This window comes from Diplotaxodon limnothrissa, linkage group LG18, assembly GCF_057381915.1.
Source record: "Diplotaxodon limnothrissa isolate DT_005_m linkage group LG18, D_limnothrissa_male_GT1.1, whole genome shotgun sequence".
In the NCBI taxonomy this organism is placed as follows: Eukaryota; Metazoa; Chordata; class Actinopteri; order Cichliformes; family Cichlidae; genus Diplotaxodon; species Diplotaxodon limnothrissa.
Genome location: NC_140613.1, coordinates 12,195,161 through 12,222,957, shown reverse-complemented (window position 1 = coordinate 12,222,957; position 27,797 = coordinate 12,195,161). Strand labels below are relative to the sequence as shown.

Below are 27,797 nucleotides of genomic sequence, written 5' to 3'. Positions count from 1 at the left end.
CCCTCTACAGGGTGGTTCCCGCACCAACACGACCGACATAACTCAAACAACAACTGATCTTGGACCAGGCTACGGACAGGACATATGTTTCGTGGTCTACTGTGATTGGTCCAGCCACACCGTCTGTTTGTCCAATAGCGGGTAGACATCTGTTCGCTGGAGCAACTCTAAAATATTCCCCTCTCTTCCTCCTGCACAGTCTTTTTGCTGTCCTGCCCGGCGACGCTCCTGCAGAGCTGCTGAAAGTTGAGCTGAAAATGGGGAAAATGCAAGTCTTAGGAGTAATTGCAGTAATATTAGCAGTGTACTGTGTACATGCGAAGATTTACTTTCGGGAAGAGTTTCTGGATGGTGGTAAGTTGTGCAGAGAATTTTTATAACTTTGCAAGGTTAGCACTTCACTGCCTGTTAGCTTGACTTTCAGACATCGTTGTGTCACAAAAATTGTTGTCTAGACTGTGAGTCCTCTCAAAAATATCACCTTTCCCCGTTAAATAATCAAAAGTCCATTGATAATTGGCAACATTCATTAAGGTCGAAGGGAGCAGACGTAATATCGATATCAGTTAATAATCGTCGTCCAAGTTGCAGTTAGTGAAACTAAATTTCGACATTGACAATTTGTCGTCGCATCTACAATTACTGGGAAATTGTGAGACGATTTTCATGACGTACCATGCTCTATTGGCCCGGTAGTGTTAATCCTCAGCAAACTTACTGGTTGTTTTCTGAACAGATGAATGGAGAAGTCGCTGGGTGAACTCCAAGCACAAGTCAGACTACGGAGAGTGGAAGCTCACGGCTGGCGACTTCTATGGCGATGCAGAGAAAGACAAAGGTACATGTTCGGACTTTCTAATGTAAATCTTCATTACAAAGTTTTCTTTTGATCAAAATAGCGTTTACTGTTGTCCAAATGGCAGCAAGGCACTTGACATTTAATGTGTTCCTGTTTAAAAAAAAAAAAAAAAAAAAAAAAAAAAAAATTCTATTCTAGAAGTGAAAATGAGTCATTTGATCATAATAAGCAGTAGTAATGTCTCGAATAGCTCCTACAAAGTGCCCTCATGTCTGATTTCCATTATGGTTCCTACTTTATGTTTGTTTAAAGCTGAACAAAATATATTTAGTTTTGGTTTGATACTTTCATTTTCAGGTCTGCAGACAAGCCAGGATGCACGTTTCTATGCGGCCTCTGCCCGTTTTGATTCTTTCAGCAATGAGGGTAAGCCTTTGGTCATCCAGTTTACAGTCAAGCATGAGCAGAAAATCGACTGTGGTGGTGGCTACGTGAAGGTCTTTCCTGCGGACTTGGAGCAGACTGAAATGCATGGAGAATCCTCTTACTACATTATGTTTGGTAAGTAATAATGACCTGTGTGATTTACAGTGCTTCCAGCTGTCACTGGATTTGATACGTGTAATAATTAATTTTATTCCTTTCCCCTAGGCCCTGACATTTGTGGCTACAGCACCAAGAAAGTTCATGTAATTTTTAATTACAAAGGCAAGAATAATCTCATTAAGAAAGAGATTAAATGCAAGGTAATTCTTGTGTTTTGAAGTCCATATTTTTAAATGGAAACCTGCTTCTGCACCAAAGGCTTTAGTCTAAACCCTGCTTCTTTTTTTTGTTTTGCTTTTTCTTTCTAGGATGATGAGCTGACCCACCTGTACACACTAATCCTGAATCCAGATCAAACCTATGAAGTAAAAATCGATAATGAGAAGGTGGAATCTGGGAGTCTGGAGGATGATTGGGACTTTCTGCCTCCTAAGAAAATTAAGGACCCTGAAGCCAAGAAGCCAGAGGATTGGGATGACCGTGCCAAGATTGATGATCCTAGTGACGCAAAGCCTGAGGTGAGTAAACTCAGTACAGTCATTCTACCACCTCTTACTTTGCTCTGTGCAAATAGTTGTGTATTTTAACCTCAGTATTTTGTGTTTTTCTCTAGGACTGGGACAAGCCCGAGAATATTCCAGATCCTGATGCTAAAAAGCCTGAAGACTGGGATGAGGATATGGACGGAGAGTGGGAGCCACCCATGATCCCCAACCCAGAGTACAAAGTAGGCTAGAAATTGATCACCAAAATACTTTAATATTAATATATAAAATACTTAAAATGCTTTTAAATTGCATTACTGATAACCCTTTTTAACTTCCTGTATTTCAGGGAGAATGGAAGCCCAAGCAGATTGATAACCCCAACTACAAAGGAGCCTGGGTGCATCCTGAAATTGACAATCCTGAATACAGCCCAGACTCGAACATCTACAAGTTTGACAACATTGGTGTTTTGGGTCTTGATCTTTGGCAGGTGAGACACGGTTCATCTTTAAGGTATGTGGTAGCGGCAGTTGAGCTACAGTCTAACAGTTTTGGTTTTTCCCCCTTCCTCCTCAGGTGAAATCTGGTACAATCTTTGACAACTTCCTGATTACAGATGACGTGAAAGAGGCAGAAGAGATTGGAAAGGAGACATGGGGTGTGACAAAGGTCTGGCCTTATTCTTTTTAACTCATAACTTGTTGTTCATGCAAAGCACAAAGTCTGCCCCTATGAACTACTGCTGTGATTAAAAGACTTGATTTTTTGTTGTTGTTGTTGTTTGTGATTCCTTACAGGAGCCAGAGAGAAAAATGAAACAGGAGCAAGATGACCTGAAACGAAAAGAGGAGGAGGAGAAGAACAAAGAGCAGGACACTGAAGCTGCTGATGATGAAGATGAAGAAGAAGAAGAAGAGGAGGAGGAAGAAGAAGAAGAAGAAACGAAAGAAGACACAGATGAGGCACTTTCAGAAACAGATGAAGAAGAAGGAAAGCTTAAAGATGAGCTTTGAAGGGTTGTTGGCATAGAATTTCTTTGTTTTTTTTTTTTATTTTATTTTTTTCCCTTTTTTGGGGGTGGGTGTGCTCCCTCAGGAACTGTCCTATATTTCCCAGGGGTATTGTGGCTGCTGTGCATCCTTTCCCTGAGATTTGGACACAACCCAGCTAAAGGGTGATTTGCAGTAGATTGGAAGGGGGTGGGGGGCAAATGGTTTGTAACATACTTGGGGTCTTTCATTTTGATCTTAACCCTGAACTGCTGGATTAATTCTAAGGTTTTCCACTCAAAGTACATTCTTTATTTTGTAATAACAGATAATAACTATAAACCGTCACCTGCTGTTTGCTAGATTTTTTTTTTTTTTTTTTTTTTAAGATTCTCTTAAACTAGACCACAGACTGTATATAAGATTAATCTATGCAGTCTGTGGTCTGCATGTCTACTTTTTTGCAAATACCCTCTTTTTTTTTTTTTCTCTCTCTCTCTTTTTTTCTTTTAGGGTGTTTGAAAGAGCTGAAAATGTAGTAATTATATTAAATTAAGAACATCAGCCGCTCAGATTTCAACGTTAACTCTGAAACAGAACATACAAAGCATAAACCAAAAGTTGTGACCATAAAAAAAAAAAAAAAAGAAAATATGTGAAGAGACAAATCAATACTATGATGACTTCTTTTGGTTATGTATGCAGCACTGTCTTTTTCTTTTGTCCCCACACTCTGAATTGAATTAATTGATTAGGAATGAATTGATGGGACCTGCATCATATTTTGAAAGTCTGGACAAACCGGTGGTGAGCCCCTGTGTGTGTCTTATTTTTATGGGACAGAATGTTATTGATACCAAAGTTTTTATTAAAAGATTATAACCTTATTGTCCACTGATATTTTGTGTGTGAGAGTTCACAATTTAGAAGCACTGCTTGTGGTTTAGATGTAAATTAGTGGACTCCATGCCAACTGTTTCAAAAAGGAATGTCAAATGAAGTTTCATTTCCTCTATCTGTGAATAAAACTCTCCTAAAGATTCAATTCAATCAATTAAGAAGTTTCTGTTTATATCCAAGCTTGGTATGAATAAATATACTTTTTTTTTTTTACAGAAAAAGCTGGAAATTTTAAAAAAACACTGTCAAATGCATACTATTTTTTTCCTTATTGTTTCACCCAAGAGCAATAGATAAAATATTCATACTGTGAAAGTCACTTCATGTCAAGGAGACCATACATGTTAATGATATCTAGTGCCTGCTTCATTATATCTTCCCCAGAAAAAATTCTGGACAAGTATAGAAAACGCTAGTATTTGGGGGCCTGTAATCCATGTGTCTTTGGGTTAACTACAATTACACTTCACCTAAGAAAAAAAAAAAAAAAATATATATATATATATATATATGTGTGTGTGTGTGTGTGTGGGTTCTGAAATGTAGTTCACAAATAGCCATGGAAATTATCTGGTGTGAACTTAAAAACTGAAAACAAAATGTGTTTGTAAAAACAACAGAAACATAAGTCTTCATAAAATTTGCCTGTTTGTATGATTTTTTGGTGTACCACATCTCGGAAAAATGAATGTGGGACTAAGGGACATCTGAAAAATTAAAACATAATTGAAACTATTTAGCGTCAATCCAGTGACTGCATTAAACTGAATGTTTTTCTAATTCATTAGAGACCTTAAAGGACACTAAAGCTTGGATTTATGGGCTTTATCCACTCGTGTATGTCTTAAATTTCTGTAAAACAGTTATTTGGGGTTTTAATAGAGACGCAGCAGCGACGTCATCCCTGTAAGACCCACGTGTTGTCTGCAGCCAATGAAAATGTAAGACGTTGTAGGACCGGTGTTCTGACAAAACCCCGGCACTAGGGGTTAAAAAATGCCGTGCAGTCCCAAGTAAAGTTGGACACCTGCTGACCACACATGCAAACCATCCCAGGCATGAAAACCTCATTTCATTTTAATAGGATTCAAATTTGCGCAGTTGCTCTGCAGCTCTGACAAGGGCGCGGTGTCCACACCCACCGGAACCGCGGTCCCCGCCGGTCCCCAGGCGCTCGCGCCCGCTCCCTTTAAGGACTCTGTGCGCACTCCCGAGACACCAGGAGATATGGCGGCGTTCATGACTCTGAGTCAGGTAACAACTCCAAACAGCTCAAGAAAAGTAATAAAATTTATTAGAAAGCGTTAACATCTGACAGCGACAGCGGTTATGTGATCTGACTGCTTTAGGTCTTCATAAGATAGGATGAATATAAACTACTGTGAACGCTTTATTAAGCTTTCGCTGTCAACTAAGTTGACAGGGTTAGCTAGGTTAGGATAGCAAAGTTAGTGTACGCTTTAAAGGATAAGGAAAGCGACTGCTGGCGAAGACAGTAATGAAGCTAGTGTAGAGTGTGGTGTTGTTGAAAACAAAACACGACTAAGTGGCAACTAAAAAAAAAAAAGATGGCCTTTACTTTATGAACTAACTATGTTGGAAGTTTGTTGCCATTGAAATTAGCCATTCGTTTTCTAGCAACTTAATTTAGTATATTTGATGCTTAATACACATTCATTTGTAATTTGTTTCCTTTAGTTATCAAGTGGAAACCCAGTTTATGAAAACTACTACAGACTGGTAAGGTCTACGTTGTTTGCTGTTGCTCCCCACCTCACTTCAGATCATTTACTGTGCATTCATCTCTGTATGATCTTTTATGTAACCCCATTCTTAAAGACACTTCTATCCTCTGTATCCTCCTGGTAATTTCCTCATGATTCTTTATAGCTCGACCCAGGAAACACAGGCAAAATATCAGCTGGCGATGCAGCTCAGTTTCTTAAGAAGTCTGGCCTGTCAGACAGCACACTGGGAAAGGTGGGTAACAGTGTCACCTACATGTACACACAACACACAGTCATGTATTTGACCTAACTAAAATCTTGTACCTTTGCATTTATTTATGTACGTATTTTAGATTTGGGATTTGGCAGATTCAGAAAGAAAAGGCTATTTGGACAAGCGGGTAACGCAGAATTTCTTTGTAAATTTGATGGTATTGTCGTGCTGATACATGCAGAAAAAACAGGATTTGTTCTGCTTTCTTCCTCTTTTTTTTTTTCTTTTTCTCTTTTTTTTTTAGGGTTTCTTCATAGCTTTGAGGCTGGTGGCATCTGCGCAGGGTGGAAATGACATAAGTCTTCACAATCTCAACCAAAACTTAGCTGCACCCAAATTTGTAAGTTATAATTACAATTAATAATGATAATTATAAATAACTCCAAAGAACTGAATTAATCAATAATGTTATGGGAATTATTTCTGTGGATCATATGAAAACTTCATTATTTAGTGTCTTAGAAAATGATAAGTTGATGCATTTCATTTCACTCTATTTCTTCTTTTTTTCTTATAGAAAGATACAAGCAGCCCATTACTAACTGTTTCAACAACAGCATCTGATTCACAGTGGGCCATTAAGGTAAAATGTTATAAGGTTTCAAGAACTGTCATGAGGATATCACAGAAAAATGGGCTTGTCACTTAAACTTGAGTTGTTGTTGTTTTTTTCTTTATTTCCCAGCCTGATGAAAAGGGAAAGTTTGAGGGAATTTTTGAGAGTCTGTTACCTGTGAATGGCCTCCTCTCTGGTGATAAAGTCAGGCCAGTTTTGATAAACTCCAAGCTACCTCTGGATGTGTTAGGAAAGGTGATGTTACATGTCAAGTACTACTATGCAGCCTTTTTTTTTTTTTTTGTAATTTTAACAGTTTGTTAAAATTGAGCACTTACTCATTGTTTGTGCAGATTTGGGACCTAAGTGATGTGGACAAAGATGGACACTTGGACAAAGAAGAATTCACCGTGGTAAACTGTGATTCTGTACTGACATATTATCTGGGTTCCCTTCTTTATTTGTATTAATTGGTTATACTTTCCATTTTACAGGCTTTGCATCTTGTGTATCGCACCATGGAGAAGGAGCCGCTCCCCACTAGTTTACCCGCTTCCCTTATCCCCCCTTCTAAGAGGAAGAAGACTGGGGTTGGACTTCCAGGTGCTGTTCCTGTGCTGCCTGCTCTGTCTGGCCTTGGAACTGGTCCAGCTCTTCTCAAAGAAACTTTACGCAGCACTTCTCCTCTGGTCAACACTACTCCCCTCGGCACTGCTGCTCTTTTTGGCTCCGGTGCTGCCAACCTTTCTCCAAAACAGTCATTTAAGTCCAGTTCTCCGGTATGTTGCCTCACATTGCTTGTGTGGACAGTATTATTAGTCGAAGATGCGCAAATGCCTCTTTATGGCCGTTGAGTCATGTGATTAAACCTAATATATAATATCAATGTAATGGACAGCACAGCGATGTTGCTTCAAAAAGTTTCTGGGTTTGGACCTCCTAGGGTTGGTCTTTGCGGAGGTTGCATGTTGTACCTTTACCTGCATAAGTGTTTGAGTCCTCCAGTTTCCTCCCACAGTCCAAAGAGAAACATATTGTGTCAATTGATGATTTTAAATTGGATATGTGCATACAATTGAAGCACATAATAAAGTGCTCTCTGAAGCTGATGTTGGTGGAAAGCACTTTAAATGATCATATCACATATGACCATGCATTTCAAACGAATGGTCACATGACTATTCGTTTGATGTAATGAGGGAAAATCACTACATTTGTTTATTTTCTTTTTTTTCTTGGTTCTCTCTACGTGTCACAAGGGCAGATTCTTAACTCTTAAACAAGCTAGGTTGCCATGTATTAACTGTCTTTTGTTGCAAATGGGTAGACTTGTTTTGCCACATTGTTCTGAGCATTGTTCAAAGGCCAACCTCTCTCTACCAGGATACAGCTTCAGGGATTTCAGTTTTGGAGAAACAGGTTTTCTTGAAAGTAACGAGTAGCAATACTTGTACTACCTTTGTACCTTGACCACTTGATCAGTTGTTATGTTGTTCTGTCTTTTTTTTTTTTTTTTTTTTTTTTTTTTTTAATTCATGGCCCTTTCTGCTTCTTTAAACGCTTTATTTTATATTTTGTTTTTTAATAGTTTGTTTTTTTGACAGAAATAAAATGCAAGGTATGCATTTCATCTTGCATTTTTTTGCATATATTTTTTTTGTATTTTTTATTAGCTTGATTAGTTACAGTTTTAATGTATTGTGTATGTTATACAGTTGTGTGAATGTTTGTGATAGGGCAGTGAGAAAGCATCCTACAAATGCAGTTCCATCTAGCTGAGGACTGTGTTTTTTTTGGGGGGGGTTTTGTTTTTACTGATCTGTTTTAACCATTTCATTGTGCAGATTCACAAATTCCTCTTGTTGCGTGAAGTACACCTGTCTGCACCGAAGAAGAACTGTGTGTTTGTTGTATACTGAATGCTGTGTTCATCATTTCATATCACACAATGTCTTCTGTTGTCTCTAGCCGGCGGTGAACTGGGTTGTACCAGTGGCTGACAGAGAGAAATATAAAGAAATTTTCAAGAACACGGACACTGACAATGACGGCCTCGTCAACGGCGGCGATGTCATCGAGCTCTTCATGAATTGTACGCTCTCCCAGACGATGCTCGCACAGATATGGTAAGACCACAGCTCAGACATATTTAGAGATTTTGTTTGTTGGGGCTTTTCTTTTTTTTTGTATGTTGTGAATAACATGTTCCCAAAGCACTACAGTGTAAGAAAACACAAGCAAATTACATTTTCTTCATTACACTTTCACAGTGGCTTTTAAAATACAATAATTCATATATGGTTGAAGTGCAGACTTTCAGTTTTCATTCATAAGGGAATCAATAAAAGTATTACATTAATCATTATTAGGATAAAAATCCTTTACAGTTAATGACTGCCTGAAGTCTAGAACACATGGGCATTGCCATATACTGTCTCTCCTACATTGAAAACCTCCGCCAGGCCTTTACTGCAGCCACCCTTAGTTGCTGCTTGTTTGTGGCTCTCTATGCCTTAAGTTTCGTCTTCAGTTACTGAAAAGCATACTCTGTTGGGTTGAGATCAGGTGACTCACGTGGCCATCAAAGAATATCCAATTTCTTGCCCTTGAGAAACTATTCGGGCTCTTTTGCAGTTTGTGTTGCGTTATTATCCATTTGCACTGGGCACTGTGTTACTTACACATTCATAAAGGTGTTTGATTGTATGTGTACCTCCTGGAGAGTGTTCTTGATTTGGTTATATGAAAAATGATGGGTCATTTCTCATAACCATAGAAATAATTCTGTCATCATGAACTTCGGGTGTTCCTGAGCTTTCATTAGCATTTCTTCTTATTAGGAGAGAACAAGTTTGTGGATTTGACCAGTCCTAAAATTGTTGCTATCTCTCTGATAGGTTTATCTGGGTTTTTATCTTAACGTGTACATTTAAAATCCACTGTGTTGGTGTCACAAAAACTGTTTCATTGTTCAAAAAGTTATAGACTTAACTCTTTTTGTTGCCATTGTGTTAAATTGGTGAAGATGTCAACATTTTCATACATTTTTACACTTCGTCCTGTTTTGATTCGATTCAGTTTTGACTCGGTCAGAAATATTATAATTCTGATAATTCCTCTTGGATGTATACTGTTGAATGAACTCTCTAAACATTGTAAGTTAAAAATGCATCATTCCAAATTATTTGACTATTTCTGTGCAATTACGAAGGAGGTAAAAAAACAAACAAACAAACAAAAAACCCCAGAACTGACACGTGTGAGACATTATCAGAGGTGTAAGCATCACAGCAGATGCCTTTGTGTCAAAGTAACTGAGGATAAAACAGAGAAAAATGTGAAGGAGATTTTCCAGGCCTGATCTTTTATAGCATATAACCCCCCTGAAAATATGCTGCAGTAGATCAAAAACTAAAGAAAACCACGAATCAACATGTGGACATTACCTGTACAAAGACTGATGCTGCTGAAGCGGAACAGAGCAAAGTTACAGCGGTTTTATCGCTGTCGGAGGTTATTTTGGGGAGAGAAAAAATCAGAAGCTGACAACAATGTATACAACAGACTGGTGCATAATAGGCAAGTGAGTAATGCAGAAAATAGTTTTTTAATGGGAAACTGGTCTTGAAGTATAGAAGTATATTGGGCAGAGAGTGACGAAGCCTGCAGTTCAGAATCTGTCAGATGTCGGCTTTCAGCACCCGACATGTCCATGTACGAGCTGTCGGGTTAACGACGCTTTGTTTACATCTTTTTGCAAAATCCGTTTACCTGCTCTTTAATCATTTGCTGTTTTAGCTGTTTGGCAATTGTTGAAATGTTTTTGTGAGCTTTTAGCGGAGGTTCTGGCTTTTATGGCAAAATACATTTATATTTAAAAATTAATTTTAAATGAATCAATACCAGATTATTCAAATTAAAGTCGATTTGAACGGGAAGTCGATTTTTTTTCTTCTCTTTTTTAAAAATGCAAACATAGTCAGGAGGATTCTCCCAGATAAAGCTATATAGCACCATCTTGTGGCCACTTAAAATTAGATTCAAGAAGTTTATTGTCATATACACTGCAAAACACAAATGGTTACAATGAGCAATGAAATTCTTACTTTGCAAGTTCCCTTCACACATCTAAATACACAACTAACTAAAAAATAAAATAAACCTAAGAATAGAAAATAATAAAGTAAATTGAATGCTGTGTACGCAAGAGTAGGGTGTAGTTACAATTTTAAAAGGCAGTGCAAATATTAAAATTGTTTATATTGTATGAAGTTGTATTATAGTGTATATAAATGTTCAAAATTGCAAATTTACAGGTCAGGTTATTGAAGGCATTGACAAATCATCTGAGTTCAACCAAATTACTACATTTGGTCTAGAGAAGTGGAACAGAAGTGGTTTTTTTTTTTTTTTTGGTTTTTTTTTTTTAAATGATTTAAAGGATGCTCACTTAACCAGCATAAAATGGACCATTTGTCCGTGGTAACCACTCAGTGGGGATTTATATTTGTAAAAATTGCTGATATTATTGCTCAGAAGTATGTAATAGGGTGAGAAAAATGTCTCCTCTTCCTCCATAGGGGACTTGCTGACACAAAACAAACAGGCAAGCTGAACGAGGAGCAGTTTGCTCTAGCCATGCATTTGATCCAACAAAAGGTCAATAAAGGCATCGACCCTCCCTCTGCTCTCACTCCTGACATGATCCCTCCATCAGAACGATCTGCATCATCAGCTATGGGCTTTGTGAGTTCTGCCTATACCATATTCCAACCACTTCTTCATCTGTCGGTTTGCCAGTTTATTACAATTTCTTTCTTTTTTTTTTCTTTTTCTTTTTTTTAACAAAGTGCTTATTAAAAATTGCCTTCTGTGAGACCAGAACTTGGTTTCTTTTTTTAAGGTGCACATTGTGAGTAGTTGGGCCTTTGCCACAAGGTGGCGCTCTTGTTCTATTATATTCTCTCTCTCTGTTCCAAAGAGAAGGTGAACAATAATATGGGAACATTTAAAGTGCTGCCACCTGCTGTCATCATCACTGGCTTGACATTTTTTGATCTTCAAGGAAACGCAGCATAAGAGAATACAAATTCTATTATATTAAAGAGGATATAATAGAACAAATTATTTTTAATATGAGTAGTGAAATGGGGCCACTGTTAAGTGGGCAATCAAGTAAACCAGCATGTAACCTTTTATTTAAATTTATCTGGGGGGAAAAAACATGAATTACCATTACCAAGAAGTTAGCTTTTTATTTTTCAATGAGTGTAAAAGTAAAATTTAATCTGTCTGAACTAAGTGGGTTTAAGCTTGACTGCCAAGGTGAGGAAAACAAATCAGTTACTCCAGTTGAGCTTTTCAGACCAATCATGCTTTTATTATTAATATTATCAGATTAATGTCATCATGACAGTAAATTCTAAGAAACACAATTTAATTTAAATGCACTGAAATTCTGGGCCAATAACAACTTTATAAATAGGAAGTGAACCAATAGCTGATGGTGTTGGCATCAGCTATCAGTTATATATCTGTATCAGTTATATATCATGGATAGTCTCCTATTTCAGGTGAAACACGAAGCTTAAATAGATTATGTGTTGTCTTGGTCTGCTTCAGCAATTTTGCGAATTGCCCAATATTTTTGTTTAGGCTTCTTGATATGGCATGGGTCTGTTTAACAATGAACAGTCTTCCAAAATTTACTGTTGCATTGAATTCTTTTAAATAGCCTTGTGTGCAATTTATGTATCGTCTGGCTGGCTTGCTCCTACGCTAACTGTGTGAGCTGTTTGTATTTCCTTCCTCTGACTTTTGTTTCTTTAGACACAACAGTGGGGAGCACCTCTTTCCCACTGCATATCACTCACATCTTCCCTGACCTCTTTTTCCCTCCTTGTACTCCTTCGCCTATTAGAACAGATTCTTCGTCGTTCGCCTGTCCATTTCCCAGTCCTAATCAACTGTTTCTGTGCTCCCCTCCAGTCACCCTCATCATATCTTCTCTCCTACCTTTTTTCTCCTGTCCAACTCGTCTGTCTCAATGTCTCTCACCTCAGGACGGTATCGGCTACACAGGGTCGACAGAGCCGACAGGTATCAAAGAGCTGGATGACCTCAGTAAGGAAATATCTCATCTGCAGAGGTGAGCCCACTAAACCGTAACTAGCAGTAGTGACAGTTTTGTTTCGCTTCCTGTGAGGAAAAAGTAGACAAGCTTTTAGTAAGGTGATGTTCTAGATCAAAGTTTTTTTTCATACTATTGTACTGTTTGTATACAGGATGCATTGTACTCAACAGCTGTCAACATACTTCTCACTGTGTAACTCTATACGGATTGCTGACAAACATGAAAATGAATTGCAGTAAATGGTTACAGTTGACTACACCTTTGTCTGTTTTTGGACTGTTAAATATATTTGTATTATCACGAGACATTTTTCTAATGTAATTTGGCACCAGGGTTTAATATAATCATTACCCCAAATGGCCCAGAGTATGTTTAATTTAAAAAAACAAAACGAACAAAGACCCCACACAAACAACCTGTTGGGCAACTTGATTAACTGGCTGCTGGCCTTTTCTGGCTATTGACAGCAGTCCAGGAAGTCATGGTCATGAGTTAACATTTGATGTAAATAGTTTTTTCTTGCAGTCAGTATTTTCACCCTATGGCCAAACACTTGTGGTGTAAGAAGGAAGCAACTAAGAGAATGTGTCAAAGAATAGTGTATAAAGACTGCAGCGCATGGAAGGTGCAATCGTTCCATTAGCATTTACAATTCAAAATAGATTTGTGCATACTGTAAAATACATTTATAAGCCAATAAAAAGTATTAAAAATTCATCTCAAGTAACCTTTTTTTTTTTTTTTTTTTTTTTTTTAACAGGGCACTTGATAACGCACCAACAGTGACATAGTCATAATGAATGTGCTGCAGAAGGACTATGAGCGAGTTTAGCCTCTTTTTGTTTAGTCTCGTTGCATTAGGGTGGCTTGACAAAACTAGAAAACCACAGTCAGAGATAACAGATATCGCATCACGTTAGCGGTTTCAGCATTCTTTGTTAAACCAGATATTTGGCTGCAGGCTCTGTGCACGTTCACGTAAAATGGGGCAGTTGATGAGTCGCTGGAGATCTGTAGTGTCCGTATAAATAAAATAAAATAAATACCAGTAAAAAGTAACACCGTAGCTGGAAATAACAGATGAAAGTAATTGTTGTGAATTGATTTCCATTTCAAGCACACAGAGTGCATCAGTTCACATTAATACATTTATTTTACTGCTCGGTGCTGATGCCCATTAGACCTCTAAAACGTTGAACTTTTTACATTTAAAACATTAAAGGTTACTAGGTGTGTTAATTTCTGTAACTTTTCCATAGCCTTGTAAAAAAGAAATCAATGTTGGCAGATCATTTTGATTGAATATTTTAATTCTGATTTCTCTTATCCATTATGTTGCCTGCAAATCTAGACAGAAAAATGAAACACTGGGTATAATTTTTGTCATTTGCCTGTCGTTTGTTGGTGAGTGATGTCCATTTTATAACCTCTCTGCCATTGTTTGGCTCGTGTTTTTCATCTGTAGAGACAAATTCATCCTGGAGCATGAGATCAGAGAAAAGGAGGAGGCCCTCAGACAAAAAAACAGTGATGTGCAGGTAAGACTGAATAAAATAAAATAATTTAGTTTGCCTGGTTAAAGTTAAGTTAGTTAATGGTATTCATGAGTAAATTCCAGTCCGTTTTATTCTACAATTTAAAAAGTTGTCAGAAATACTTCAAATCCAGCACAAATTGCATAATTTTGAGGGGAACTGAAGGCTTAATAACTCAGAAAAGATCATGCCTAATAGCTATACTTTCTGCAAACACATGTGCCTCTGTGCGGGTTTTCCTTGACCCTCAGGGCTTGCAGAATAATTTGGAAAGGGAGAGCAGCAGCTTGCAAGACCTGGAGTCCCAGAAGCAGGATGCCCAGGTACGCCTGGAGGAAATGGACCAACAGCGCTCCAGGCTTGAGGGAATGCTCAACGACATCAAGCAGAAGTGCCAGGATGAAACCCAGAAGGTTAGAGATGTGACACACTGAAGTGATGCGCATGTATTTCAGTTGAGAAATGTTATTGGGTTTTGTGTTTGGCTACTGGTGACAGTGGTACACATGCATTTGTGGTTTTACTGTAGTGTAATCTTTTTGGTCTAAGCTGATAATGGTTTGGTGTCAGTGCGATCTCGGATATCAGGCCAGATGTCAAAACATTGGTCATCTGAGGTTAAGATTTGTTTACATGAAAGTGGTGAGAGTTAGTATTTTTAAACACATTCACCACATATACAATAAGGTCTTTGTTTAGAAAGTCAGTGTAACTGCTTTAGAGGCAGCTGTGCATATTTGGCTTTTAGTTTGTTGGTGCAAGATGGATGTGGAAAAAAAAATATGTAAGAAGTGAAGCACTAATTGCATTTAAAAAATTTATAATTGAAATCTACAATTTCTAAATGAACAGCAAGCAGGATGTTGATCCTGCAGATATAAACTCCTTTCTTTTTGTTTGGAAGATTTCATCCCTGCATAGCCAGATCCGCTCACAGGAGACTGACCTCCGCAGTCAGGAAGATGAACTGAGTCGCACCAAAACGGACCTGAATAGAGTCCAAGAGGAGGAGGCACAGCTAGAGCAGAGATTGCTCTCCGGTCGGACTCAGCTGGACAGCATCATTAAGTCACTCAAAACCACCCAGGATGAGATCAGTCAGGTCAGTTCAGAGGGAAAGGCAACAGGTTACTTTAGGATGTTGTGCCACTTCAGACCACCAAGCTCCATAGTAGCATTGTTGGGATTAAAGATCAGGTTGGAAAGTGGGATAAAGGTCTAGATATCCAGTAGTACTAATAATAACACTTATACTAATTTATGCTTATCTACTAGTGAAGTTTCAACTAGTACGTGAAGTTAAATTCAAGTTTGAATTTAACTTGTTTTTATTTTCTTTTGTTTTTTTTAAATAATCATTTTGAAGCAGACGTTTACTCTCTTACCGGTACTCCTACCTTTAAAGGTACAAAACACCTAAACTGCTTACAGGCAGTTCAGTTTAGTGACTTTAATGTCTGGTGCATTCATCAGATTTGAGCACCATGTTTGTTTCTGTTAGCTGAAATAAATCCAGATTACAATCCTGCCTAAAAACGACAGCCAGCATTTCTACCCAAAAATTTGTTAGCCCCAGTTGATACAGATTTGTTATGCTCCCTTTAAGTTGTGGAATTATTGTATTATTTTTTTGTATTTTTCTTTTGAAGTCTGTTTATTTCAGTTGGTGTCTGGAAACAGTTTTCTTATTTCAGTTTAGTTTTTAATATTTAAAAATGTTTCCTTTTACTTTTGATTTTCTTTAGTTTCATTTTCAGTTTTGGCTTTTTCTTTTGTCATGATACGGGGAACGTTTGTCAGGGCCAGAGGAGGTCACAGTATTTATATTGTCATAGTGGAAATTATTGGTTCATAGACAGTGAATGATTTAACCTACCTACCTTTGGACATAAGTGGATAGATATCAGTGTGGTTCTTTAGAAGCATGTTGGTATACTGTAGATTGACATTCTTTGTGCTTTTTAGGCTCGTGGTAAGTTGTCACTGATTCAAGAGAGCCAGAAAGAGTTGACCAAGACCATTGAGCAGTACAACAATGCTTTGAAAGAAATCAACGCAGGAAACTTGAGCAACCTGCCGGACCTAAATGAAGGCTTTGCTGAAAGGGAGGATGGAAGCTTCAGAAGTACGGTGAGGAGACCACAACTACCTATGAAGGATGATTCATTCACAATACAATTTTAGTCTAAATCCAAGAAACTCATTTTTTCTGTTCTCTAATAATCTGGATTCAGATTTTGTTTCCTTTGTCGTTTTGCTCTGGAGATGCTAGAGAAGTGCAAATGTACCCAGACTTGTAACGTGGAAGTTAATTTCTGGATATTTTCCGGGTACATTGGTAAAGGGCTTTACTGATAAGATTGTTGATGATTTGTTATTTTCTGGATGGTTAATCAGGAGGGCTCTTTAAAGTCAAGGATAGCCATGTTCAACAACAACAGTGCTGCCAAGGAGACTCGAGCAGACCCCTTCAAGATGGAGGATCCCTTCAAATCTGACCTCTTCAAAGGTGTGAATACTTCCTCAAGTCTCCTTATTTACTCCTTTTTCTGTAACGACTGTGGCTCTGTCAGCTGCTGCTTGCATTCAGTTTGTATCCCTTCTAATGAGCTTTTCTTGTTAGAGGATGTAAATGATGGTGGTGTCCTTTTTCTAGATCCATTTGGAAGTGATCCTTTCAAAGAAAGCGACCCTTTCAAAGGCACCTCATCTGAAGACTTTTTTAAGACAACTGACAGGCCAGACTTGTTTGGATCTGGAGACCCCTTTAGCAGAAAACCTGTACCTCCACTCAAGGTATTGACTCCCCCCCCCCCCCCCCCCCACCCCCCTCCCCCTCCCCAAGTGATACTACTTTGGAGTGTTAATATGGCTCTTTTAGATGCAGTGCGATTATTAGTTCCAAGAAGATTTTCTTTTTTTTTGTGCTTGTTGCAGATAAATGGAAAAGCAAACCAGAAAGAGATTTGTGGCGTGGTCATAGTGTGTACATTTTAAATGTGTTTGACTGAATTAAATCTCACTCTGTTTGTTTTTGTTTTTTCCCCTTCTTTTGCATTTGTCAGCCAAGTCCTTTTGGCAGCAGTGACTCCTTCAGATCAAACAGCCCAAAAACAAAGGACTCAGGTACAGAAGCAACATGGGAAGTCAAAGCACACTGAAAGAGACTTTAAATCTTAAATTATTAAAACCCAGAATAATTTGTTTGCACATAGCCCCAGAGTTCTTCAGTTTAACATTTTTTCAATTTCACTTTTATTAAAATAGCAACCAGCTCATACCAGCAGTCATCTCAAGAACTGTAACAATCTGATGATCCCCTTTAATTAAGTACTTTGAGAGGCAAAAAAAACATCTTTTAACTTTAACAGGAAGAGGCCTCATGTAGCTAGTTTGTCGTACATAAGTTGGACAGGTCATATTTAAATATGTTACTCATCCTTCTCCATTCGCTGTTATTGAGACGATGATGTATGATCGTGTTTTCATGCACGAATCCATGCCGATTTCCACGTATAGTCATCCCTGTACTAATAAGAGCAGATTTTCCAAGCCTTTTACTGAAAATATGACTCTAAAAACAGACATCTAAACACGAGAACTCTCTTTAGTTGTGAAACCCATCTTAAAAGAGTCTTTTTGCCCATTCTGGGTGACGTGTTAGATTTAGATTTTATTTTGGGGGGAGCACCAGGGGCAAACAATTTTTACTCACTGTGGCTTCAATTTTTCCTGTGGTTTTGGGCTATTTTTAGTCGAGTACCTACACATTTAACTACTGACCAACTAAAAATACCCCCCACCCCCTGGAAAAACAGGAGGCTAACCGGAGCCAAGCATAACAGAAACTCTGTGACTGCTGGTCCTTCTCTACTAGAATACACTGCCACTCCTTTAACCAGTTCCCTTCTGCCTCTGTCCTGTCTTTATACTTGCTGCTGTTGAACTGCTGTGCCTCTTTTGGTGCGGAAGTTGTTTTAAGTTGGTGGCTGCTGCTGGTTGATGCTCTGCCGTGCTACACGTGTTTAAGATGAACACAGAGTCGACTGTAGACCTGAGCTGAGTTACTGTGCGCAAAAGAAAAACACCGATCCTGCACATGAACGGGCCTTTTGTGGTCGAACACTCACAACAAACATATTCTCTTACGATGTTTTGTTTTTTTACGGTGAAAAAATGCAGGTTTTTTTTTTTTTTCATTAAGTGGCATACTGCTGAGCTTCAAAACAAGCCAGGCATGGTTATAGTTAACAGGACGCCAAATGACGCCCGATGCATACGTCAGGTTAAACAAAACCTCTGCTTTACAGTTTTTTTGTAAAATGTCATGGAAAATTAAACGGTCATGCCACATTGCCTCTTCTGAAAATAGAAAACAGGCCCTTTCAGAATAAGCAAGATGCAGAGAGGATTTTGAATGTGTGGTTTGGGGCTGAACTTCATTATAGTTTCTGGCTCTTTCCATAAATGTATTCAAATGTTCCAAATGCATTTCAATGTACTCTTGTCACAGATTTGTTTGGGAAAGCAGACCCCTTTGGAAGCAACTCTTTTGGAAGCAAGGGGGGTGGATTTGCTGACTTTAGTCAGATGTCAAAGGTAAGCTCTGGAGACTTGAAGTTATGAATCAGTTGCACCATAAAGCATAGTTTTCCACTAAAGCTGAAGAAAGCCGTGCTGTTAATTTAACTTTCATCGTGACTGAGGTCTTGTTTTTTTTTGTTTTTTTTCCTTCCAATTTATCACATTTCTGAAAAGGGTCTACCTTGTATAAGTCCAGAGGCTTTACATCTTAGCTGACATTTCTGTTGGGGTCATCGTTTTGTATACAGCTAATGGTTTTTCTTTTCTTTTTGTCTTGTGTCTGAGAAGAAGTCGGACAATCCTGTACTCCCAATCCCAAAGAAAAGTGTGCCTAAGAGGCCTGCACCTCCCTATGGTAAGCATAGAGTTTATTCATATGTATATCTATATAAAATACCATAAAACGTGTTTTTGATGAACTTGACTGCGCATGTGCAGGCATGGTGTTCATAACTAGGAAATAGAAATGGGTCAGATCTGCTAAACAGATCACACTTTTTTTTTTTTTTTTTAATATGCCAGTGATGATGGTACATTCTCTTTACTCATATGTAACTCAAAATAAAAGCATAAGAACTTTTGGGGGTTTTCACGGCGAGTAACCGTCCTGTGAAATAAGGATTTGATGCTTAATGGTGGTGGAAAAAGAAAAAAAAAAAAGAAAAAAAAGAAAAAAAACAACTTCCCTACTGAGGTGCTAGGGTGCTGAGAACATAATTTCTTCTTTTGATTTGGTAAACAGGAAAGCTGCTGGCAGAGATACGAGTCCTTTAAATGATAATGCTGTTACCGTATTAAGACTCTGCCGCAGTGATGTGTTAAGATATTCTTGTGTACAGGATGAGGAGCCTTGAGAACAACTTTCTCATCCTTTTTTTTTTTTTTTTTAGTGGTTTTGTTCGTGTTGTTTTTTTTATGCACATGTGAATTCACACATTACCTAGAAGCCATGCCCAGTACATGCCCTTCCGCTGTGACCTTGCACTTATTCTTGTAGCAGAAGCATCAGCCTGGGAAAGTTAGTGTTCCCCTTTACCGCACAGAAAAGGGTAGAGATGAGTAGCCATGGTTTGTCTTGAACTAGAGACGTGCTTCAAGGGTGATGGGGAAGTGAGAAGTCCACTCTCACAAACCGTGGGCACTGTTGACTTTCTGTATTACAAGGACAGTTGCTCAACAGTTAGAACTTTTAATATATTTTTTTATTTGATTGGATTTATTCTTTTGCAGCTGTGTTGCAGCAGCATTTGTAAACAACTCTAATAATACTTGTTTTTCTTTTTGTTTTGTTTTTTCTTAATCAATTCTTTTTAATTTGACAAATCAAAGAATTAGTTTTTCGGAAAATTGAGCCCTTGAATTTGCAGGAGCAGCCTGTGCTGCATTGGTGCACAAAGTCCGTGAGATAAACAACATTCTCACTTATTAATAGTACCATCATTATAAGAAATGTGTGCTTACTGTACACAAGGGTGTGTCCATCTTTTACAATTGCAAGTTCCAAAAAAGCAACCGTGTGCATGTTTAAGCTTCACTGCATCAGTGAGCTGTACTGAAAAAGGTGTTAACCACATTTTTTGAATCAATGTGGCTTTCCCCTGGGTAACTACTCTGCTTGCATGAAGCTGTTGGCTTCCTGTGAATATTTAGTGGCAAAGTATTATGCGTTAGCCTTTAAAGTGTGAGTTCAATTTCCCAAGGGGGGTATCGGTGAGAAATATCTCTAATGAAGATGCTAACAGCAGCATTTTCTGTCATGTTGGGTTTTTTTTATATATATTATCTTATTTAAATGTCCTTCCTTCTCTGATAGGTTTGAGTCCATCAGAGCTGCTCCAGAGCGTTGGCTCCACAGCAGACGGTGCAGACTCTTTCTTTACGACACAGTCGAGTAAAACATCCAAAGATTATCCTATGGGTTTTGCAAATTTTGCATCTGTAAGTGTAGTGTACTTGCTGTAGAGTATATTTGCCTGCACAAGCTGCTGATCTCATCTCGATCTTTAGATTGCTGTGTTCAAGCCACAGAGGTGTCAGCTCTGTGTCATTGGGCCTCATTCTGTTAACGCCCCAAAAGCAGTGTGTTCAGAAGGCACTCAAAGAACTTTTGTGTTTACTGGCTGTTAACTAACAACTGACAGAACATGTGAGAGCTTTTCAACTGCTTGGTTTAGAAGGAAAGTAAATGATTGCATGACTGAGTTGGACAGTCCCTCTGCTAGTCTCTGTCGAGTTATAGATTGGCTCTGTGCACCTGGTAAAGGGGCTTGCATGCTTGCTGTCATCTTTGCCTTTTCCTTTGAGAGGAAGCGAGGATTTATAAACTCATAGTTGGCGAGTTCATGAACTTGCCTGGTCAGGTATCACTTGAGGAGCATTTTTCAAGTCTCGAAGTGCAAGCTAAAGGCTTATTCGCTGTCAAAGCATGATATGCCTCAAAGCAGAGAACAACAGAGTAAATCTCCCTCTTTATGTCCCACCTTCCGCTTATTTGCCATCTTGTATAGCCTAACGGCTGACTGTGCTCTCATGTGGAGAGGTGATGCATGGCAGCTTTTTGTGTCTGGTTTGTATCACTTGACATGATATGTATTTATTTTATCCCTCATGCCAGCATGACTGTTGTGAAAGGGATTTGTGGTTTTTATATCGAGCTCTGTGTTGTAATTTTTGTTTTTCTGCCAGGATCTGAACATGTTAAGGTAAGACTGTATAAAGGTGTGCTTTTCGATTCTTTGCATGTGAAAAACCTGTCGGCAATGCATAATCTAAGTAAAGTGATTCTCGAGCATAATTATTTTCCTGCATTCCTGCATCCAAACACAGAATTTGGGAAATGTGACCATTGATTTGTTGTAGTGGAGCAGCACCTTCTTTGCTGTCTTGTGTGACGTAAAAGTGAAATCTAATTGTCTTTAATTTGCATTCAATTTTTGATCAGTATTTTTCTATGTATCAGATCATTTAGCTAAATAATGCATTTTTTTGAGAATCAGCCCAACTAGAAACGCTTGATTTTTATTTATTTATTTTTAATTTTTTGCATATTTCTTCCTGTGTTTTGTCTGTTGTGTCTTATACGACTACATTCCTGCTTTTTATTGCGCACATCTAATGTTTGTGTCTCTGCTCCAGTTTGGAAGTGAGAGCGAGCAGCTGGAGTGGGCCAAGCGTGAGAGCGAGCATGAGGAACGGGAGAGGTTGAGGAGGCTGCAGCTCCAGGAGCAGAAGGACCTGGAGCTGGCCATCGCTCTCAGCAAGACCACCATGCCGAACACCTGAGCAGGCGTGCTCCAGCACAACTTTCTGTCCCCTTCACTTTTCCTTACAGCCCGCCATCTACAGGCTCGTGACAACAGTACCATCATTGGCCCGACATGACTAGCACCCCCTGTTACCAACTTGTGCAAGAGCCCAGTGTTTCTGCAGCTATGACTGTACTTGTGTTCAAATGACTCCACATTTAGCTACTAGTTAAGGTTCATTGCTCCCAAACTATGTGGAAACTATAATCAGGGACAATATGGAGGCACTTGATTTAAGCCTTGCTTCATCCTCCAAGAACATGGATTTAACGCAAGCCAAACCGGCAGGGTACTCGACTACTACAACCTATATCTAACTCCATATCTGGTTATGGCTAATCAGCCTTACCTTATCCAAATTTGTGGGGGCTTTTTTGAAGGTAAAATAACATTTTAAAAATATTTTTGTTTTATTTAGAAACGAAAGCAGCTAATTTGTCATGTATGAAGTGAGATACATCCTAAAACTGTTTTTATATCGCTCAGAAAAATCACAATGAAAGTCGAAACATTTGCTCTGCTGACATTCAATTGACTTTTTTCAAATTTATTTTGTTTTGTTTTTATTTTGTTTTATTTCATTTTTTAGGAAACCTCTTCTTTTAGTGTATATAGTTATACGGTTTTATTTTGAGCTCAACCAAATAAAAGACAGGGGGAAAAAACTCCATTCCTGTCTTAAACAAGTTATGAGATCATCAGTAGCATGATTTAATTCTCATTTTAAATGCTACTGGTGTTTCTGGGCATTTATGCTTTCATAGCTAATATTTATATAAGTAAAGTGCATGAATTAAAAGAGTACTGGAATATATTGGAAATCCTAAAGATGCTAATGATACTCATTACGGTCTTCCTTTCCTGTGAACCCAGCTCTGTCCACTTGGAGCGCTCTTCCTCTGCGAACAGCTTGTTTGTCAGATAGATCATCATTGGTTGCATTGTTGTAACACCCAAATAGCTCCCTGCAACTAATGCCTCTATTAAATGGAGGAAGTGTAAACCTCTCTTGTTTATACTGGTGCTGTTACACCTTTTTACTACTTCTGCTATTCAGCCAAATCGACCTTTTGGATATTTATTATTTTTCATATGGATTTGTGTTATCACTGTCTAGTAATCTAGTGGGAGGACTTTTCTGCAAATGGCCTGAATTATTGCATCCTTGTAATCATACAAAACACTAATCAGGTTTATGTGGCACATAATGTATGCACTGTTATGTGGACATGCACAGAGTGACGGCGCCTTATTTTTCAACACGTTAACACTGTAATGTGTTATTGCTGCACATTATGTATATAATTTTGAGGTAAAGGTTTGAGTTGCTCAAAACTGTAAGGACTTTTAATTGAATAAAAGTGATTTTTAACACCAAGCACAGAGAGAGGTAGGTCTGATTTCTTAAATATTTCCACAACAGCATAAAAAGAAGTGAGTCAGGTGTAATTGCAAAATTAATGTTTCAGTGGTAAACAGAGAATGAATATACAGCAAGTGGCCTTGAGAAACCGGTGCTGAGCATTGCATAGACTTGTTATCTTGTTATGAAGGGGGGGGGGGTAGTTTAATTGTTCTTGTGATGCTTCTTTCTAAATCTAGTTCTTGAAGTAAAACTAGAGTGACTCGAACATTGATTGTTTTTATGTCTTAGAAGTCTGGTTTGATATTGGAACACAAAAAAGTGAAATGAGAACGACATATTTGCATGTACTGGGTAGATATTTTTGGCCCAGTGTGTGCTTCCTCTTTTTTCGTTTTAAAATATGATAAATTTCAGTGTGTTGATAAACGCATTTGAACTCTCTTTGCATTTGCGTTTTATTGCTGCAGGTGAATTTACTATACAAAGTAACTGAGTTACACTGATTCAATTAAAACTGTTTTATTAAGTTTTTTAAAAGACTACGCTTTCTAGAAAATGCCATCTGGCTTTTATATATGCACTCAATGCACTCTTTGATGCGGGCAAAACGACTGCTCACTGACACTATGCAGCCATAATGTGCACGGACTTGGATACTTTGAAACTGTAGTGCAGAGTGACTGTGTGTAATTGTAGTATTAAGGCTCTTTGATGTCCTACTATAATTTCTACCCATCAGAAAGGGAGTCTAAGGGCTCCCTGATGAGGGTTTGCTGTGCCCCTCTGTCCAGACGGCTCCTGGCTCTCTCTGTAATTATGGAAATGGAGTGTTTGTATTTATAGGCTAAGCCCACAAGCGGCTGCCCTTCTCTGTCTTGCAGCTGCAAAACATCACAGTGGAAATCAAGTGCTCGTGTTTTAAAATTCGATGTACAATTTAGAAGAACTGATGTGACAGTCCGCAGGTCTACTGCACCTTTTTACAAGCAGTTATGAGTTATGTTGAGTGGCTGGATGTATCCAATAAAAAAGAAATGTGTGAACAAGTGTAAGGAATGAGTAAGCACGCAAGCGAAGTAAAGACTTCTCAAGCCAAACAATTCAGTTCCATTTTTTTTTAATATTTACAATAAATACATGATTTACAGTATAAAATCCAGGTACTTTTTTTTTTAATATAAATTTAAGTAAAAAATAAAGCACAGGACATCAAGCCCTGATAGTGTACAGAGGGGCTGGAACCAAGAGTTTCACACTGAGATGGACAAAAAGCATTTAAAAAAACAAAAAACAGTATAGGCCATTCAGACATTGAGGCAGTTTAAATAAAACATTGTCTTTTGTCTTTGCACATATTAGGCAACTGTATGTGCATTGCATTCCTATCAGCGAGAACATGTACTGCTTTTTTGGCCATGTCTTCTTTCACAAAGAGGTTTTTTTTTTTTGTTTTTTTTTTATACAGTAGCAAAACACAGAAAGGCACTTTTGTGTCAAACACAGCATTCCAGTTCTGTCAAAGGAGAGTAGTATATACAGGGCCAGCCCCTTCTTGGTCTGCCTGCTCTAAAGCAAACAAAGCTTTTCTAAAGCTTAAATAACCAAAGTAGTACCAGCTACGTTATTAAACAATAACACTAAACATTTTTTGAATTCAATATCATAATATGCGTCTTTGGTCATGTGAGGAATATTTTAAATAAAAAATACAGTTGAAATCGTAATAATAATAACCCCCCCCCCCCCCCCCCCCCCAATCGCCCCGAGTCCTTATGTGGGTTACTTCACATGTGTCTCTTCATATGAAGGGCCAGGTGGTCAGACCTTGAAAAGGCGCGCTCACACAGGTGGCACTGGAAGGGTCTGTGTCCGGTGTGTTTGCGGAAATGACGGGTAAGCTCGTCGGAGCGGGCGAATTTCCATCCACAGCCTTCCCAGCTGCAGTGGTACGGCTTCTCACCTGCGTGAACAAAATTTGAAAAAAAGTTTATTAGGCTGTGCTGAAACGGCATTTTGTTTTAATCAATGCGCTGCTCTGTGCGTAACTGCGCACTTAAAAAAGATCATAGCATACTTCAGCTCAAACTTACCGGTGTGAGTGCGGAGATGTGCCTTCAGGTGCGAGCTCTTTGTGTAGGTTTTTCCGCAGCCTGCAAACGTGCAGGTATGCGTGGCTGTGCGCTTCCGTGGCCACGTGCGCCTGCCTCTTTTGGGTTTGGACTCCAGCAGTTCGAGGGGAGATGAGGGTGGAGTAAGCATCACCCTCTGTGCGCCCGGCTGCAGGCTGAGAGCTTCATCATACATGCCAAAACCAGCATGTGGAGCGTGGTAGGCCATCTGCATCTGTGGAGCCTGAGGGTGGTGCTGGAAAGCCACAGTTGTGTGATATTTCTGCTGAAAGTTCATGGGCTGGCATAACTGTCCCTGACAGTCCGAAACTCCCTGGTCATTGGGACTCAGCGGCGGGGTCATGTTGCTGGCCGCTCGGGGAGAGATGGCCACTCTTGGCTGCTCAAAGGACATCATGCACGAAACGTTGCCTTCTTGCTTGATTTTGCTGCAGCTCTGGGGCACCATGCCCATTACGGGACCATAACTGTCCATTGGTGGCTCTACTTTGATGTTCTCCGGGCGGGGGAAATGCGCCGTGCTGGCATAAAATCTTCCCTGAATGCTGGGGTTGCGCGTAATGCCATAGCTGTCTGTTCCTTCGGAGCGGAGTTGTTCTGTCATGAGGCTGGCGCCGTACGGGGGCGGTGGGGAGCGATGGTCGTCTGCTGGGAACGATGGCATAGAGTTTCCAGTCGTGTACATGTTGGGGTCGGCGGTGCCCAGATAGTCCATCGCGCTGTCTGAGCCAGTTGTATTGGCGAGAATAAAATCCAGATCCAAATAGTTACTCAGATCCTCGTCTTCCTTTTTGTTTTGATTGTCCAGGTTTTGTACCATTTCAAGCATGGACCAGCTCGAAGAGACCAGTTTGTCCATCTCTCCCTTCCATCTCTGTAGGAATGAGGAGAAAAAAGCAGATGAGAAACAAGCGACTGCAAAGTTTTTTTTAGAACCAAAATATATATTTTTTCGAAGCAAATAAATTATTCTTACATGATATTTATATTATTACAAGCAGAATCAAAATCACGGATATTTAAAAAAACAAACACACACAAAACACATACACACAATTGCGTGACATTGTTTCAAACTTACATTTTCCCAGGGTTTTTCTCTTTGGTTTGAGAAAGTCGAAAATGACGGTAGCATCACTCCGGATAAGGCCATCGTTGGGTAAAGTAATATAAGTTTCTCTTGTCAAAATCGTGCTGTGTTGAGCGGCAGCCGCGCAGGGGTCTGTGCGCCTATTTCACTGTCGCTTCTCCACAGTTTCACATCAAATACATGAACAAGTTTAAAAGTGGTAGGAGGTCCTCCGAACCTTATAACCCTATTCCGAGCGCGCCTGGCCAATTGTGAGAGCTCAGGAAACAACGTAAAGTTTGGTAAATTTAGCGCTTTATAAAGCAGCTCGTGCAGACTCAGAGCTCACTTGTGTGTGACAGGCAGAGCGGCTCGCACCAAGCCTCTTTGAAAAGGGCGGGCCCTAGCTCGGCCCCTCCCACATTGTGACGCAAGATATTTGAAGTTTGTTTTTTTAAATGATAAACACACTGTATAGCAACCATATATACTTACGTAATAATCTAAAAAGAACAAGTACAGTGACAGAAACTGCTGGAGGCAAAGCCGCACCAGCAACTTAAAAATAAAGGCTGTCAGTACTCGAGTTAATCACCAGGACACAAAGGAGATGTGGCTTTTCTGATGAACAGTAATAAAAATATCATTAGATTGGGATTAGCAGGTTCAGCTCTGGAAAGAAACTGAAAGATTTGCCACGAAATAAAAAATATATGTATATATGTGGCATACATTATTAATTATTATATATTTATTATTTTCTGATCTCGATGCCTCTCTAAGCCTCTTTTTCTTTCACACTTCCTCACGCACTGGTCCAAGAGCCTCCATTAAAGGGGTTTCTATTTAAATAAACACGTTTTTGTTAAACTTATAAGAGCTCAGTAAAGATACGCGCAGTGTAGGTGTCTGTGCCGGCTCATTATCATTAATGGTAGATGCTTTTTGTTCTCTCACAACGGGCCTGTCTAAACAGGCGCCAGGGTCGTCTGAAACTCCCCCCCCCCCCCTTTTTTTTTTGAGGGGGGTATTATTACGCTTTAACCATTCCTGATATAAACGTAATTTAAGCTAACGTCCCGTTCACATGTAAATGACATAATTGGGGCTACTGGTTTCGATTGGGTTCACATTTGCATCACAAATCAGCGTTAGTGTTTGTTGCTACTTCGACCGAGAGATTTGAGGAAAGGGGGATTGTTTTCTGGAGGAATCCGAGGAAGTCGCCTGGCTCCAGAGGTCATGAAGACAGGCTTTCTGCAGGGTACGACTCCGCACTTTTTTGTGCCACTTTTTCCCAAAGTGTGATGGAATTAGAAAGATTGGTGCCTAAACTTTATTCCTTGGATCCAATTCAACATAGAATAGTGCAATGAAAGAAGAGATTGTTTTAAGAA

At 39.0% G+C, this 27,797-nt stretch overlaps 3 protein-coding genes across 4 annotated transcripts; 2 read left to right on the top strand and 1 right to left on the bottom strand.

Annotated features, from left to right (window-relative positions):
* Positions 1-194: 194 nt before the first annotated feature.
* Positions 195-3,204, top strand: calr3b (calreticulin 3b). The gene is made up of 9 exons (XM_085379023.1): positions 195-354; positions 737-838; positions 1,157-1,360; positions 1,451-1,545; positions 1,654-1,863; positions 1,959-2,072; positions 2,180-2,323; positions 2,410-2,502; positions 2,631-3,204. The coding sequence occupies exons 1-9, from the start codon at positions 258-260 to the stop codon at positions 2,844-2,846; spliced, it is 1,275 nt and encodes a 424-aa protein (XP_085235149.1). The 5' UTR covers positions 195-257; the 3' UTR covers positions 2,847-3,204.
* A 1,726-nt stretch (positions 3,205-4,930) lies between these two features.
* LOC146613175 (epidermal growth factor receptor substrate 15-like 1) lies at positions 4,931-23,210 on the top strand. 2 transcript variants are annotated; one of them, XM_085377840.1, is made up of 23 exons: positions 4,931-4,976; positions 5,421-5,462; positions 5,613-5,702; positions 5,803-5,850; positions 5,968-6,063; positions 6,241-6,306; positions 6,409-6,534; positions 6,633-6,692; positions 6,774-7,058; positions 8,248-8,405; positions 10,860-11,025; positions 12,342-12,427; positions 13,878-13,950; positions 14,199-14,360; positions 14,852-15,049; positions 15,913-16,077; positions 16,345-16,456; positions 16,604-16,743; positions 17,013-17,073; positions 18,461-18,546; positions 18,820-18,886; positions 21,217-21,233; positions 21,667-23,210. In XM_085377840.1, exons 1-23 carry the CDS (start codon positions 4,950-4,952, stop codon positions 21,811-21,813), a joined length of 2,478 nt encoding a protein of 825 aa, XP_085233966.1. In that variant the 5' UTR covers positions 4,931-4,949; the 3' UTR covers positions 21,814-23,210. The 2 variants fall into 2 exon arrangements, with proteins under 2 accessions (XP_085233966.1, XP_085233965.1); XM_085377839.1 differs by lacking the exon at positions 21,217-21,233 and adding an exon at positions 20,345-20,469.
* Positions 23,211-24,318: 1,108 nt separating this feature from the next.
* Positions 24,319-26,623, bottom strand: klf2b (Kruppel like factor 2b). Its single transcript, XM_085377351.1, has 3 exons — positions 26,413-26,623; positions 25,293-26,205; positions 24,319-25,162 (listed from the first exon to the last, which is right to left on the bottom strand). The coding sequence occupies exons 1-3, from the start codon at positions 26,482-26,484 to the stop codon at positions 24,987-24,989; spliced, it is 1,161 nt and encodes a 386-aa protein (XP_085233477.1). The 5' UTR covers positions 26,485-26,623; the 3' UTR covers positions 24,319-24,986.
* Between the last annotated feature and the right edge of the window lie 1,174 nt (positions 26,624-27,797).

What these genes read in the sequence shown, in the direction of transcription:
- calr3b (XM_085379023.1), top strand. Translation starts at nt 258, where the DNA reads ATGGGGAAAATGCAAGTCTTAGGAGTAATTGCAGTAATATTAGCAGTG. An exon ending in AGAAAGAGATTAAATGCAAG is followed by an intron (nt 1,546 to 1,653) that starts GTAATTCTTGTG and finishes TTTTCTTTCTAG; the next exon opens with GATGATGAGCTGACCCACCT. An exon ending in CTAGTGACGCAAAGCCTGAG is followed by an intron (nt 1,864 to 1,958) that starts GTGAGTAAACTC and finishes GTTTTTCTCTAG; the next exon opens with GACTGGGACAAGCCCGAGAA.
- LOC146613175 (XM_085377839.1), top strand. Translation starts at nt 4,950, where the DNA reads ATGGCGGCGTTCATGACTCTGAGTCAG. An exon ending in CGTTCATGACTCTGAGTCAG is followed by an intron (nt 4,977 to 5,420) that starts GTAACAACTCCA and finishes TGTTTCCTTTAG; the next exon opens with TTATCAAGTGGAAACCCAGT. An exon ending in ACTTTAGTCAGATGTCAAAG is followed by an intron (nt 18,547 to 18,819) that starts GTAAGCTCTGGA and finishes GTGTCTGAGAAG; the next exon opens with AAGTCGGACAATCCTGTACT.
- klf2b (XM_085377351.1), bottom strand. Translation starts at nt 26,484, where the DNA reads ATGGCCTTATCCGGAGTGATGCTACCGTCATTTTCGACTTTCTCAAAC. An exon ending in GAGAAAAACCCTGGGAAAAT is followed by an intron (nt 26,206 to 26,412) that starts GTAAGTTTGAAA and finishes TCATTCCTACAG; the next exon opens with AGATGGAAGGGAGAGATGGA. An exon ending in ACATCTCCGCACTCACACCG is followed by an intron (nt 25,163 to 25,292) that starts GTAAGTTTGAGC and finishes TTGTTCACGCAG; the next exon opens with GTGAGAAGCCGTACCACTGC.